Below are 12758 nucleotides of genomic sequence, written 5' to 3'. Positions count from 1 at the left end.
CAGAATTTTAGAATAGGAACGGATATTTAATTCAGTCTTTTATTTATGAAGGAAATATTTAATTCAGTCTTTTATTTATGAAGTAAGTTACTAAGATTCTAAAAAGACAAAAAACTTTCTCTAAAGCACAGAGGCAGGTAAAGTCAGAGTGTAAACTCTCACCACCCTATCCAAACCTCTCCTTCCCAAGACAGTGTTTTAATTCAATCTGGATTCCAGAACTCTTCCCTAATTAATTTGAACAACTGGGTGATGTAATAGTCTAACCTCACTCTTTGGATTTAAACCCATCCCTTTCCCCCCTTCTTTCTCTCCCCCCCTTGAATCAGGGCCAGCAGCTACTTGATGGATTATTCTGAATGTAACATTCATGCAGACACTTAGAGCTGGGACAGAAATATATCTAATGTTTTTTAACAGCAGGTCTGGTAGTTGGTTTTTACACTAATCTCTAACTTGATCGAAATCAGTTTATAGATAAAAGTCTAGCATTTATCTTATTGATTCTTCTAGGAACAGTCTTAATTTCTTCCAAAAAAAATTTTTTTTGATTTTTTTGTAATCTCAATTTTTCACATGAATAAGGAACACAGCACAAATTTTAGATTTCCACAGACTACTTTGGTCATTTTCCTGAAGGGTTTTTTTTCCCCATTTTTTCTCCATTTTGAACAGAGAAGAACACTACAGGAATAGCTGTGTACATCTCCAATTTTCATTACAGAAAATCAATCTCTGGCTCTTTTTTTCCCCTTGAAAATATTGAAAGTAAGTATCATGCACTTTAATTGTTTCATGCATTTTATGTAGAAATGACCAAATCCTATGAACTATTTTAAACAAAAATGTCTAAATAAGGATTTGAGTAGATAAATTAATAAAATCCTACTATACCATTTCATAATTTTTAAAATAGTGTGGCTAAACTGATGATTCTAAAGGTACTTTCTGGCACTAAATACTATGATTCTATGGAGAAGGATACATTCCTGGATCATGATCAGTTATGAACATTTTTAGAAAAAGCGAACAATGTTTGGAAGAGTGAAAAATTTAATCAATTTAATGAAATTGAGTTGAGAGAAGTATAAATATTTATATACTAAGTGGTGTAACAATAGAGCATACACCTGGAGCCAGGAAGATCTACCTTCAAACATGAACTCAGACCCTTAATGGACATGTGACCCTGTCATATCCCTTAACCACTTTCTGCCTCAATTTTCTCAATAATAAATTAGAGATAATAAAAGCACATATGTCCTAAGATTGTTGTGAGGATCAAATGAAATATTCTTATCTCCTATCACTTTGTGATGTACTTATTATAGTGGCTGACATATAATATGTGCTAAATTAACACTTATTTACTTTCTTTAATAGATCTTCTTCCAGGATATGGAGGTTTTTTTCCTCTTAAATTTTGATTTTGACTTCATAGATGTGCAAACAAAATGAATAAATCCTTGTAGGACTCTAGTATATGTGAGTACCCCTCCCCCTACTATATTTCTGTCTATTATGGGACTGAATTTAGCCCACACATTATTTATTCACTATGTGTTACTCCTTGCTATGCTGGGGATATGAAGAAAGGGAAAAAAAGTCCTTGCTCTCAATAAGCTCATATTGTAATGGGGGAGATAATTTGTAAATAACTAGGCAGTTATAAATAGTAGTAGATGTATTAATAGAAAAGGAGTAGACTCTCAAAAGGGGAAGTGTTAGCAAATGGGGGAATTGGGTAAAGCTAACTTGAAGGAAGTCAGAGAAAGTAAGAAATAGGAACTTAGGAGAGAAACTATTCCAGGCATGATGGATAGTCAATGTAAACACATTGAGAAGGGAGATGAAATATTGTGTGTGAAGAATAACATCTAGATCAATTTAGCTGAATCAAGGAAATTAAAGTGTTAAAAGATTGGAAATGAAGAACAGGGCTAGATTATGAAGAACTTAAATAAAACTTAACAGTGGATTTTGGGAGTTTTTTTTTTTTTTTTTTTTGGAGGAAACAGGAAAATCCTGGAATTTACTGTGCAGAGGTTCATTTGAAAAGACTTTAGCACTAGCAAAATCATTTTTTGACAATTTGGTGATGGAAAAATTAGAATATAAGGAGATATTTATGAAAGTGGGACTAATTTGAGGTTATTGTATTTAGAAAGTGAAATGATAATGGCTCCAGCTAGGATGGTGGCCATATGAGTAGAGGGAATGGTGGCCATATAAATATAGAGAATGGATCCTATATAAGAAATGTTATGAAAGAAGAAACTACAAGATTTGGCATTGCGCAATAAATTTGAGGGAAGTGAAAATGAAAAGTTCAGGACAACACTGAAAATTGTGAAAATGAGTGATTGAGAGTATGGTAATCTCTTTGACACTCTTCTTTAGAAAGGAAGCCTAATGAATCCCATTTTGTATATGTTGAATTTGAGTTGCTTAAGTGACCAAAATAAAGGGAAAATGGGCGTTCCTATAGTGTTTTCTATGGTATTTATTCAAGACTACAGAGATCATCTTGAACAATCTTTTATGTAAAAAAAATCTGGCAGAATTCCCGCACTTGAAAATGACTCAAGAAAATAAATTTTCTATCCAAATAGCTCTATCTTTGGCTTCAAGTTAGACTATCTTTTTTATAGATTGATGAGAATCATCCATTAGCAGAAATACATCTTTGTACCTCTTTTCTTGACTAATAGATGATCAGAAGTTCTACCAATTATGTATACAGGCCACAACATAAAACGTTTCGTTATTTTGATTGTTTTTGATTTTCCCTAGGTGAGATGACAAGAAGCCAACAATGTGGTTGGAGAATCAAACGATGGGGACTGATTTCATCTTGCTGGGGCTTTTTAACCAAAGCAAATACCCTACTCTTTTCTACTCACTAATATTTATTATTTTCTTAGTAGCTCTAACTGGGAATGCTACTTTGATCCTTTTGATTCAAAGTGATCATCACCTTCACACACCCATGTACTTTTTCATCAGTCAGCTTTCCCTCATGGACATGATGTATATCTCTGTCACTGTGCCCAAGATGCTGTTGGATCAGGTGATTGGAATTCAAAATATCTCAGCCCCAAGCTGTGGGATGCAGATGTTCCTTTATTTAACACTTGTGGGAGCAGAATTCTTTCTTTTGGCAATCATGTCTTATGACAGGTATATGGCCATTTGTTATCCTCTTCGCTATCCCATCCTCATGAGTCACAGAGTTTGCATACTTCTTGCAACTATCTGTTGGTTCTTGGGCTCTATTGATGGTTTCATACTTACCCCCATCACCATGACTTTTCCATTTTGTAAATCCAGAGAGATCCATCATTTCTTCTGTGAGGTCCCTGCCTTGTTGAAACTCTCCTGTTCAGATATTTCACTTTATGAGACTGTCATGTACCTGTGCTGTGTCCTTATGCTCCTCATCCCTTTAATAATTATTTCAAGTTCTTACTTCCTTATTCTCCTTACAGTCTTTAAGATGAATTCAGGTATAGGTTGTAGGAAAGCATTACTTACATGTTCCTCTCATATAACTATTGTCATTCTGTTTTATGGAGCTGCTGTCTATAACTATATGCTCCCTGCTTCTTTTCATACTGCTGAAAAGGACATGATGATTTCTGTCTTTTACACTATTCTAACACCTGTACTAAATCCTCTCATTTATAGCCTCAGGAATAAAGATGTCATAGCAGCTTTAAAAAAAGTGTTATAGTAAGAGCTGGTTTTAGCTAATTTTCATAAGTAGAATGTGGTTTCCAAATACTTGCAAACATTCCATATTATTCTATTATCTATTATTGGTTCATTTGATTTCTTTTGTCCAGTAGCAAAAGGATATTTTCTCCTTCTCCTGTCCTTCCAAATTAATTTTCACTTCTGGAGACTTTTTGAAACTTTTTGGGTTAATATTTTCCTTGTTTAGTATAAAAATCATTGCCATTTCATTCACAATATTAGTATTTGGGTTCTCTACCCACCGTTTGCTAACTAGGTTACCTTGAAAAATTACTGAAGGCATGAGAGACTTGATTTACTTTTCTGTCCATTATTATAAAAGAGAGAGTTATCAAATAACTAAAAAAATGACTGGGATAAGCATGGATTTATCAAAATCGCTTTTACTCAATTCATTTCATTTCCTTTATGTATGGCATTACACATATGATATTTCATAGAAGTTGGATGGTTACCAGTTTCTAATTGGTCTTGGGTGAAGTGGTGTAACTTGCTTGCTCTCATCTTGTTTTTTTGCTGACTTTCAACTTTAGTGGTTCCTCTGGGTCTTGGAGGTTCAGAATGTACAATTTGAGGATCCTTTCTGATATCTTAAGGTGGAGTATTAGGGATCGTAGAACTAGTAGATCTGAATACTGTGGGCATGATACTGATTAGTATCTATGCTACTTGTCTGTTTTCCAGATTTTCAAAGTCTTTACTCTGAATTTTTAAAAGATATTTTTCCTTAGTAAATTAAACATTTAAGTGTAATATATTGTTTTCATGTTGAATTCATCACTTTTTTTTTATTCACGAGTATTATTATCTAATTATTTGTAACCTTTTAGGCTTTTTCCTTTCTTAAAAAATAAGATGATAGTAACTTATTTCATAAGCATTCTCAAGGTAAACTTAGTATTTGAAATGTGCAGCCTGTGCAAGCAGAGATTCAATAGTAATTTGAAGCTGCCTCATATAGCTTTCCTATTGATATAAATGTCACCAACCTATAAGTGCTCTGTTGAATATATATCAAGACTGAGCTCTTCAGAAGACTAGTCATGAATTTGTTCATGAGGTTAATCATAGTGTATCACAAATCTTCAGGTCTGGAATAATGAAGTATATTGGCTGATAAGCAACTTCAGAAGCATGGCTTTCCTCTAAATAAGAGCAATTCCCTTCAGAACACAACCATAGTTCTGCCATAAAGAGAATTTTCACAGAGGATTCTGCTGCCTGGCTTCTGCAGTTGAGTATCTTAGGAGAAAGAGAAAGCAATGCTCACCAAAGACTACAAGAGACATCAGTGGCAACTACCTTCTCTGTTACCCTAAGATCTGTTCAATTGTGTCATGTCTTTCAATAAATTTCACAGTAATAAACAAATTATGTGTTTGACTCTGCTTTTATATTTAGGCTCTAAAAATTTCCTTTGGCACCCATATTAGTTGGTAATTGTTAAGTGAGTGGAAAACAATTTGAGTTTGGCAATGGAAATTCCTTTCTTAACTCTTGATTTGCCTTTAAGTTACACAGATTATTTTAATATATGCAATTGTTCATTTTTTAATCTATGAAATGAGTTTTTTTAATTTGAGAAACTTATTATTTAATTTGAGAAACATTTTCTTCTCAAATTTCTACTTGTCTTCTAATTACCAGTAATCACTTAATTGCCAAATCTAATGACCTTAATCTTATTTTTCATCTTTCTTGTTTTTAATTTCTATCTTTTAAAAAAAGCTGCATTTATTTATTTAAAACATGTGTAAATAAAAAAAAAACAAAATAGAAAAAGAAAGACAGAAAAAAAACATTGCTATATGCTCAGTAGAATAACAGGGAGAATTTTCCATTTCAAGAAGGTATATATAACAATAGAAGATATTTTAATCATAACTATCCATCTTTTTTTGCTTCCTTGTGGGCTTTCTTTTGTTCTGTGCTGTGCACTTTTTAGTTTATTTTCCCTTTCTTTCTTTGCCTCTCCCACCCCACTTCATCCAAGCAGGTTATATTTAAATACTGATATATTAATGTATATATTCACATACTCACACACACACTATATACATATATATATATATATATATATATATATATATATATATATGATATGATTGTACATATATATCCCAATATACATACATACAAACATACATATATACATATGTGTATCCACATACATTTTCACACATATAAAATAATTGTAATATTGGTGATATATAATATAGGTTTCTTTCATTATTTTTAAATTTTTACTTTGTCTGTGATCAATGATATTACCCATACTTTTTTCCTAATAAATTCTCCTCCTGATCATTGTTACTGTGTTTATGTAAGTTCCTTGTTTATAACTGCCAACTCTTCTACTTAATTCCTATCCCTCAATTTGCTTTGAAATTACTTGACCTCGTTACTTCCATTTCCATGGATCACTCCCTTATTTTCTTCCCCCTCTCTCCCTCTTTAGCCCATTCCCATTAATCTACACACCTTATTCCACTGCTGTTAACATACATTCCTCCCCCCTTATTTCTTTCTAGATTTCAGAGTGCTATACCCTTTTCACTATATAAGAAAGCTATACACACACACACACACACACGCACATTCTTTTTTGATCCATTCCTGAAAGGAGTAGGTTTTCAGTCCTCCTCCCTCATCTAGTCCCTGTGAATTCTTGCTTTCATACTTCATTCGTATAGTATAATTACTATTTTTACCTTTTCCAAGATAGTTTTTCTATTTAAGAATCACATCATACTCAGCTCTACCCCACTTTTTTGGACTACACAATTACCAATGTCAATCTTAGACATTATGGTTTATATTTCCATGTATAAAACATGAATAGTTTGTCCATAATGAGTCCCTTGAAATTAATCTTTGATGTTGACTCTTACATGTAAATTTTCTATTGAGGTCAGATTTCTTTGAAACAAAATCCGAAAAACCTGAGGGTTCACTGAATATACATTTTTTCATTCAAAATTATAGTTAAATTTATTGAACATATTTTTGGTCACAACCCTAAATATTTTGATTGTTGCAATAAAGTATTCCAGAACCTGTGATTTTTTATTGTAGTTGCTCATAAATCCTGTACAAGTCTAATTGTAGCTCCGGTATATTTGAGTTTTGTTATTGCTGTTGCTTGTAAAATTATTTGTTTCTGGCTTTCTGGGATACTTCCTGTGCTGGACTGTTCTCCTTTTTAACCTGAGTATGACAGAATTTTCTTGATAATTTTCTGAGTTTTCTGGATTAAAAGATAGCTTTACCATTTTTTGCAGGTTTTACTGTTTACTGGATGTGTTTTAGGGTGCTATTTTACATCTGTTTGGAGATGAATATTAATAAGTTATGGTGATTTACTGCTTACTTTGGCATCTTGGTTACAGAAGTCTTAGAATGACTTGTATTCTTAAAAATCCAATTCAGTTATCTATATATATTTGAAATAAGATCTTTATTAAAGATATTTGCTCTAACTACATTTCCAAGCTTTCCACTTTAAGAAAAAATCAGTTGTATTGTTTTTGTTTGTGCAAAAGCCTTTTAATTTAATATAATGGAAACTTTCCTTTTTATTCACTGATACACCACTTTACTTCTTAGAGAAAACCAAGTAGTTTTGATGTTACCATTTTACAATATAATTTAAAATTTATATTTCTATGGCCCTTTATTAAAGTTAATTTTTATTCCATTATAATATTAAAAATACACTTAATACTTTTTCTTTTCTGCCTTTAGCTGTGAAATTTTCATGCTGTAACATATGGTCAGTTTTTGTATAAGTGAAATGACCATCAAATTTAAAAAGGAGGTAAATTCCTTTCTATTACCATTCAATTTTCTCCAGAAGTCAATCCTATCTAACTTCCAAAATTCTATTTATCTGTTCAACTTCTTTCTTAATTATTTTTGATTATATTCATCTACTTCTGAGAGGGAAAAGAACCTGAGAATTTTCTTCAAAGAAATCACAAATAACTGTATCTGAACAATTGAGCTCACCTAGAAAAACAACATAAAGTGTTAAGAGAAGAGAATCTACAATAGAGTCCTTATTTATCAGGCTAACCCTGAATAAATATTCAGCAAAAAACATGATAAATGATAGTCAGACAAATAGGAGAATCAAAAAAACAAAAAACAAACAAAAAAACACAAACCAGTGGCATTAAAATCTAGAAAGAACAGAATTTAAAAGGGAAGAAATGAATTAAAGTTTTAAAGATCTTGTTTGGTCAAGAAGAATGATATAATTAGATTTAGGGACCAGTGCAGGGTTGTACTCTCTGCAGCAGAGTTTATGTGTTTGTCAGTTTAACTCAGGAAAGGACTTCAATGTCCATCACTTTATCCTGCCAAATTACTTTCAGAATCTTTCTAAAGACAATAAAATGGAAGTTATTCAGCTTCCTGCCATGGCACTGATGAACTGTCTAAGTTACAGGCACACAGCAATGAGGTAAGCAAAACATCTACAGAACCATCGTGTTGTTATTATATAAGACAGATTGCAAAGAGTTAAGAAGAGAATGAGAGGAAAGTAAGTGAAAGAAGCAATTATAGACAACGTTCTGAAACTAGTTAGCCAAGAAGAAGAGAGATAAAGAACTATAGATAATGGAGTTAGATTAAGTAAAGGCTTTTTTCTTTTCTTTTTTCTTCTCTTTTTATTTTGAAAATGGGGGAGACACAGGGATGTTTGTAGGTAGTAAAGAAGCATCCAGTTAACAGAAAGGGATTGAAGATAAGTGAGTGTGGATAATATGTTGGACAATCCTCTGTAAAAGAAAGGAAGAAATAGGATGTAGAAATGTTTGTGACATTTCAAGACTGGTTGAAGAAGTTTGAATATTTAGTCTTGTAAAGAGAAGGGAGAGGAGCAAGGAAGAAATACCTGATAACTATCTTCAAACATTTAAAGTACAGTCACATTGAAAAGGAATTAGAATTATGTAGTTTGGACCTATGTAGAAATATCAAAAGAAATACATTTTAAAAATTTAAATTAAACTTTTTAATAACAATTTTCTTAAAAATTAGGGCTAAAGTCAGGCAAGTTGGCAGTACAGCACAGAAGGCAGCTCACACTGAGCAGACCCAAGGAAGGTGGGGGGTGGTCTCAGCCTGCAAATAATTTGCGGGGAGAATTTTTCCACAGTGTTAAGCACTTAGCTCTGGCAGCAAGCCAGTAGATCAACAGAGGTTGATAAACACAGGGGGTAAAGATTATAACCCCAAAAAGCTAGTGTCTCTCCCCCAGCAGTGGGAAGGACTCAGCACATTCTCAGCATGCAACCATTGATCCCAGTGCAGATGCTGATCCCAGCCCAGCCATTGCTGTCTACTACTGCTTCATTGCTACTTCATGTTGTCTGTAGAGGAATCTTGGTTATACCACATTGCCCCAAAGAAGACTGCAGTTTTTTGTTTTTTTTGTTGTTGTTGTTGTTGTTGTTGTTTTTTTTTTTTTGTTTTTTGTTTTTTGTCAAAATGAATAAAAAGGCAAAATGGCACTTCTATACTGAAAGAGACCAGACTTCAAACCTTGAGGAGACTAAAAACAGACTGTCTCCAGATGAAGCCCCAAATGGTGATATAACATGGCCCCCATCACACAAGTCATTCATAGAAAAAAATCAAAAAGGCTCTTAAAAGAGAGCTAGAAGAAAAATGGGGAAAGGAAAAGGAAGCTTGGCAACAGGATCTGGATAAATCATTTTACTCATTGAAAGATAGAATGGATAAAGAGATCAATTCCCTGAAAAACAGAAATAGTGAATTGTAAAAAGAAAATAACTCTCTAAAAAATTGGCAAAATGGAAAAAAAATTCCATAGAACAAAGCAACTCATTTAAAAACTCAATTGAACAATTACAAAAAGAAATAAGAAAAGTAAATGAAGAAAATAATTCATTAAAAATCAGAATTGAACAAATGGAAATGAATGACTCAAGGAAACAACAAAAATCAGTCAAGCAAAATCCCCCAAAAAAGAAAAAAATAGGGAAAAATATTAAATGCCAACTGACCTGGAAAATAGATCTAGGAGAGATAATCTAAGGATTATTGGACTCCCTAGAAATCATGATGAAAAAAGAGCCCAGACACTATTTTTCAGGAGATCATCAAGGAGAACTGCCCAGATGTTATAGAAACAGAAGATAAAATGGACATTGAAAGATTTCATCGATCACCTACTAAAAGAGATCCCAAAATCAAAACTCCAAGAAATATTGTGGCTAAATTTCAGAACTATCAGAACAAGGTAAAAATACTAATAGCAGCTAGAAAAAAACAATTCAAATACATTTATAATTTGTTTTTACTGTTATACTATAAAAAAGAAGCTAGAGGTGGAAAGGAAATTATACCAGAAAAAGGGAAAAGTAGAGGTACTGCATCTCACAAAGAGGCAAAGGAAACCTATTATCTCTGAGGGAAACAAGGGAGAGAGATGAACATAATGTGAATTTTACTCTCATCAGAATGGGCTCAAAGACAAAATATTAGATATATTTGATTTACAGAGAAACTTCTCCCACCTCATTGAAAGTGGGAGGGGAAAAACGAAAAGGGAAGGGGTAGACTAAATGGAAGGGATTACAGAAATTGTAAGGGAAAGGTCCACAAAAAGGGGAGGGACTTTAAGGTGGGGGGACGGATCCTAAAGAGGGATTTCTGTGTGAGGCAAGTGGTGCTCACAAGTTTAATACTGGGGAGGGGGTTAAGGAGGAAAGAAAATAGAAAAGCATAATCTGGGGTTAAAAGATGACAGGAAAACAATAATAGTGGGAGATCTCAATCTTCCACTGTCAGAACTAGGTAAATCAGATCACAAAATAAATAAGAAAGAAGTTAAAGAGATAAATAGAACACTAGAAAAATTAGGTATGATAGATCTTTGGAGAAAACTGAATGGAGACAGAAAGGAGAACACTTTCTCCTCGGAAGTTCATGGAACCTATACAAAAATAGACCATATATTAGGACATAAAGACCTCAAATTCAAATGTAGAAAGTCAGAAATAGTAAATGCATCCTTTTTAGATCACAATGCAATAAAAATTACATTCAATAAAAAGCTAGGAAAAAATAGACCAAAAAGTAATTGGATTAAATAATCTCATCCTAAAGAATGAATGGGTGAAACAGCAAATCATAGACATAATCAATAATTTCACCTAAGAGAATGACAATAATGAGACATCATATGAAAATGTGTGGGATGCAGCGAAAGTGGTAATAAGGGGAAATTTTATATCTCTAGAGGCCTACTTGCATAAAATAGAGAAAGAGAAGGTCAAAGAATTGGGCTTGTGTTAGGATTACTAGGTGAGAACTCAGGTTGTCTGGACAGTGACAAGGTGAGAATTCAGGTTGTCTGGACAATTACAAGGTGAGAACTCAGGTTGACTTGATAGAAGGAGCAAGCTCATTGGCTGAAGTGGTTCTTCCCAGAAGCCCTTGCATTATCTCACGCCCATTCTCTGGGAGGATAAAGAGGACAGCACTCCAGGAAGAGGAGGGGTCTCTGCATTACATCAGGCTTGATGGGGCTCTCTGCAGGAAGGGAAGTCACTTCTCTGGACAAGAGTTAACAGCAACTGCCTGGAGACAACGGTTCGTTACAGGAAGAAGAATCTGTCGGAGAGATTTGAGTAGAAGACACAGCAGATCTCTTCCCAGAGAGTGATCCGGCAGCTTCTAGAGACGACAGCTCGCTACAGGCTTGCAACTAAAAAACTAAGAGTTGGTTTTATGAAAAAAAAAAAAAAAAAACAAAATAAATAAATCCTTAGTAAATTTGATTAGAAAAAGGAAAGAGGAAAATCAAATTGTTAATCTTAAAAACGAAAAGGGAGAACTCACCACTAATGAAGAGGAAATTAGAGCAATAATTAGGAGTTACTTTGCCCAATTTTATGCCAATAAATTCGATAACTTAAATGAAATGGAAAAATACCTTCAAAAATATGGCTTGCCCAGATTAACAGTCTAAACAGACCCATTTTAGAAAAAGAAATAGAATAAGCTATTGACAACTAATAGAATGAGCTATTAACCAACTCCCTAAGAAAAAATCCCCAGGATGGATTTACAAGTGAATTCTACCAAACATTTAAAGAACAATTAACTTCAGTGCTATATAAACTATTTGAAAAAATAGGGATTGGAGGAGTCCTACCAAATTCCCTTTATGACACAGACATGGTATTGATACCTAAACCAGGTAGGTTGAAAACAGAGAAAGAAAATTATAGACCAATCTCCCTAATGAATATTGATGCTAAAATCTTAAATAAAATATTAGCAAAAAGATTACAGAAAATCATCCCCAGGATAGAACATCATAACCAAGTAGGATATATACCAGGAATGCAGGGCTGGTTCAATATTAGGACAAGTATTAATGTAATTGACTCTTATCAATAACCAAATTAACAAAAACCATATGATCATCTCAATAGATGCTGAAAAAGCATTTGATAAAATTCAACAACCATTCTTAGTAAAAACACTTGAGAATATACAAATAAATGGACTTTTCCTTAAAATAGTCAATAGCATCTATTTAAAACTGTCATGTTATGGGAATAAACTGAACTATTCCCAATAAGATCAAGAGTAAAACAAGGTTCCCCATTACTATTCAATATTGTATTGGAAACACTAGCTTCAGCAATAAGAGTTGAGAAAGAGATGAAAGGATTTAGAGTATGTAATGAGGAAACCAAATTATCATTCTCTGTAGATGATATGATGGTATATTTAGACAACCCCAGAGGTTCTACTAAAAAAAAATTAGCAAAAAACTGTAGCAAAATATTGCAGGATACGAAATGAATCCACATAAATCCTCAGCATTTTTATACATCACCAACAGAGTGCAATAGCAAGAGATACAAAGAAAAATTCCGTTTAAAATAACTGTTGATAGCATAAAATATTTAGGAATCTACCTACCAAAGGAAAGTCAGGAACTATATGAGCAAAAC

General features: G+C 33.1%; 1 protein-coding gene across 1 annotated transcript; it reads left to right on the top strand.

Moving 5' to 3' along the window:
- Nucleotides 1-2815: 2815 nt before the first annotated feature.
- LOC141541310 (olfactory receptor 2T29-like) lies at nt 2816-3733 on the top strand. Its single transcript, XM_074265462.1, has one exon. The coding sequence runs from the start codon at nt 2816-2818 to the stop codon at nt 3731-3733; it is 918 nt and encodes a 305-aa protein (XP_074121563.1).
- Nucleotides 3734-12758: the final 9025 nt, after the last annotated feature.

This window comes from Sminthopsis crassicaudata, chromosome 4, assembly GCF_048593235.1.
Source record: "Sminthopsis crassicaudata isolate SCR6 chromosome 4, ASM4859323v1, whole genome shotgun sequence".
In the NCBI taxonomy this organism is placed as follows: Eukaryota; Metazoa; Chordata; class Mammalia; order Dasyuromorphia; family Dasyuridae; genus Sminthopsis; species Sminthopsis crassicaudata.
Note: the sequence above shows the minus strand (reverse complement) of the source record. Positions and strands in the feature narration are given on the sequence as shown.

What these genes read in the sequence shown, in the direction of transcription:
- LOC141541310 (XM_074265462.1), top strand. Translation starts at nt 2,816, where the DNA reads ATGTGGTTGGAGAATCAAACGATGGGGACTGATTTCATCTTGCTGGGG.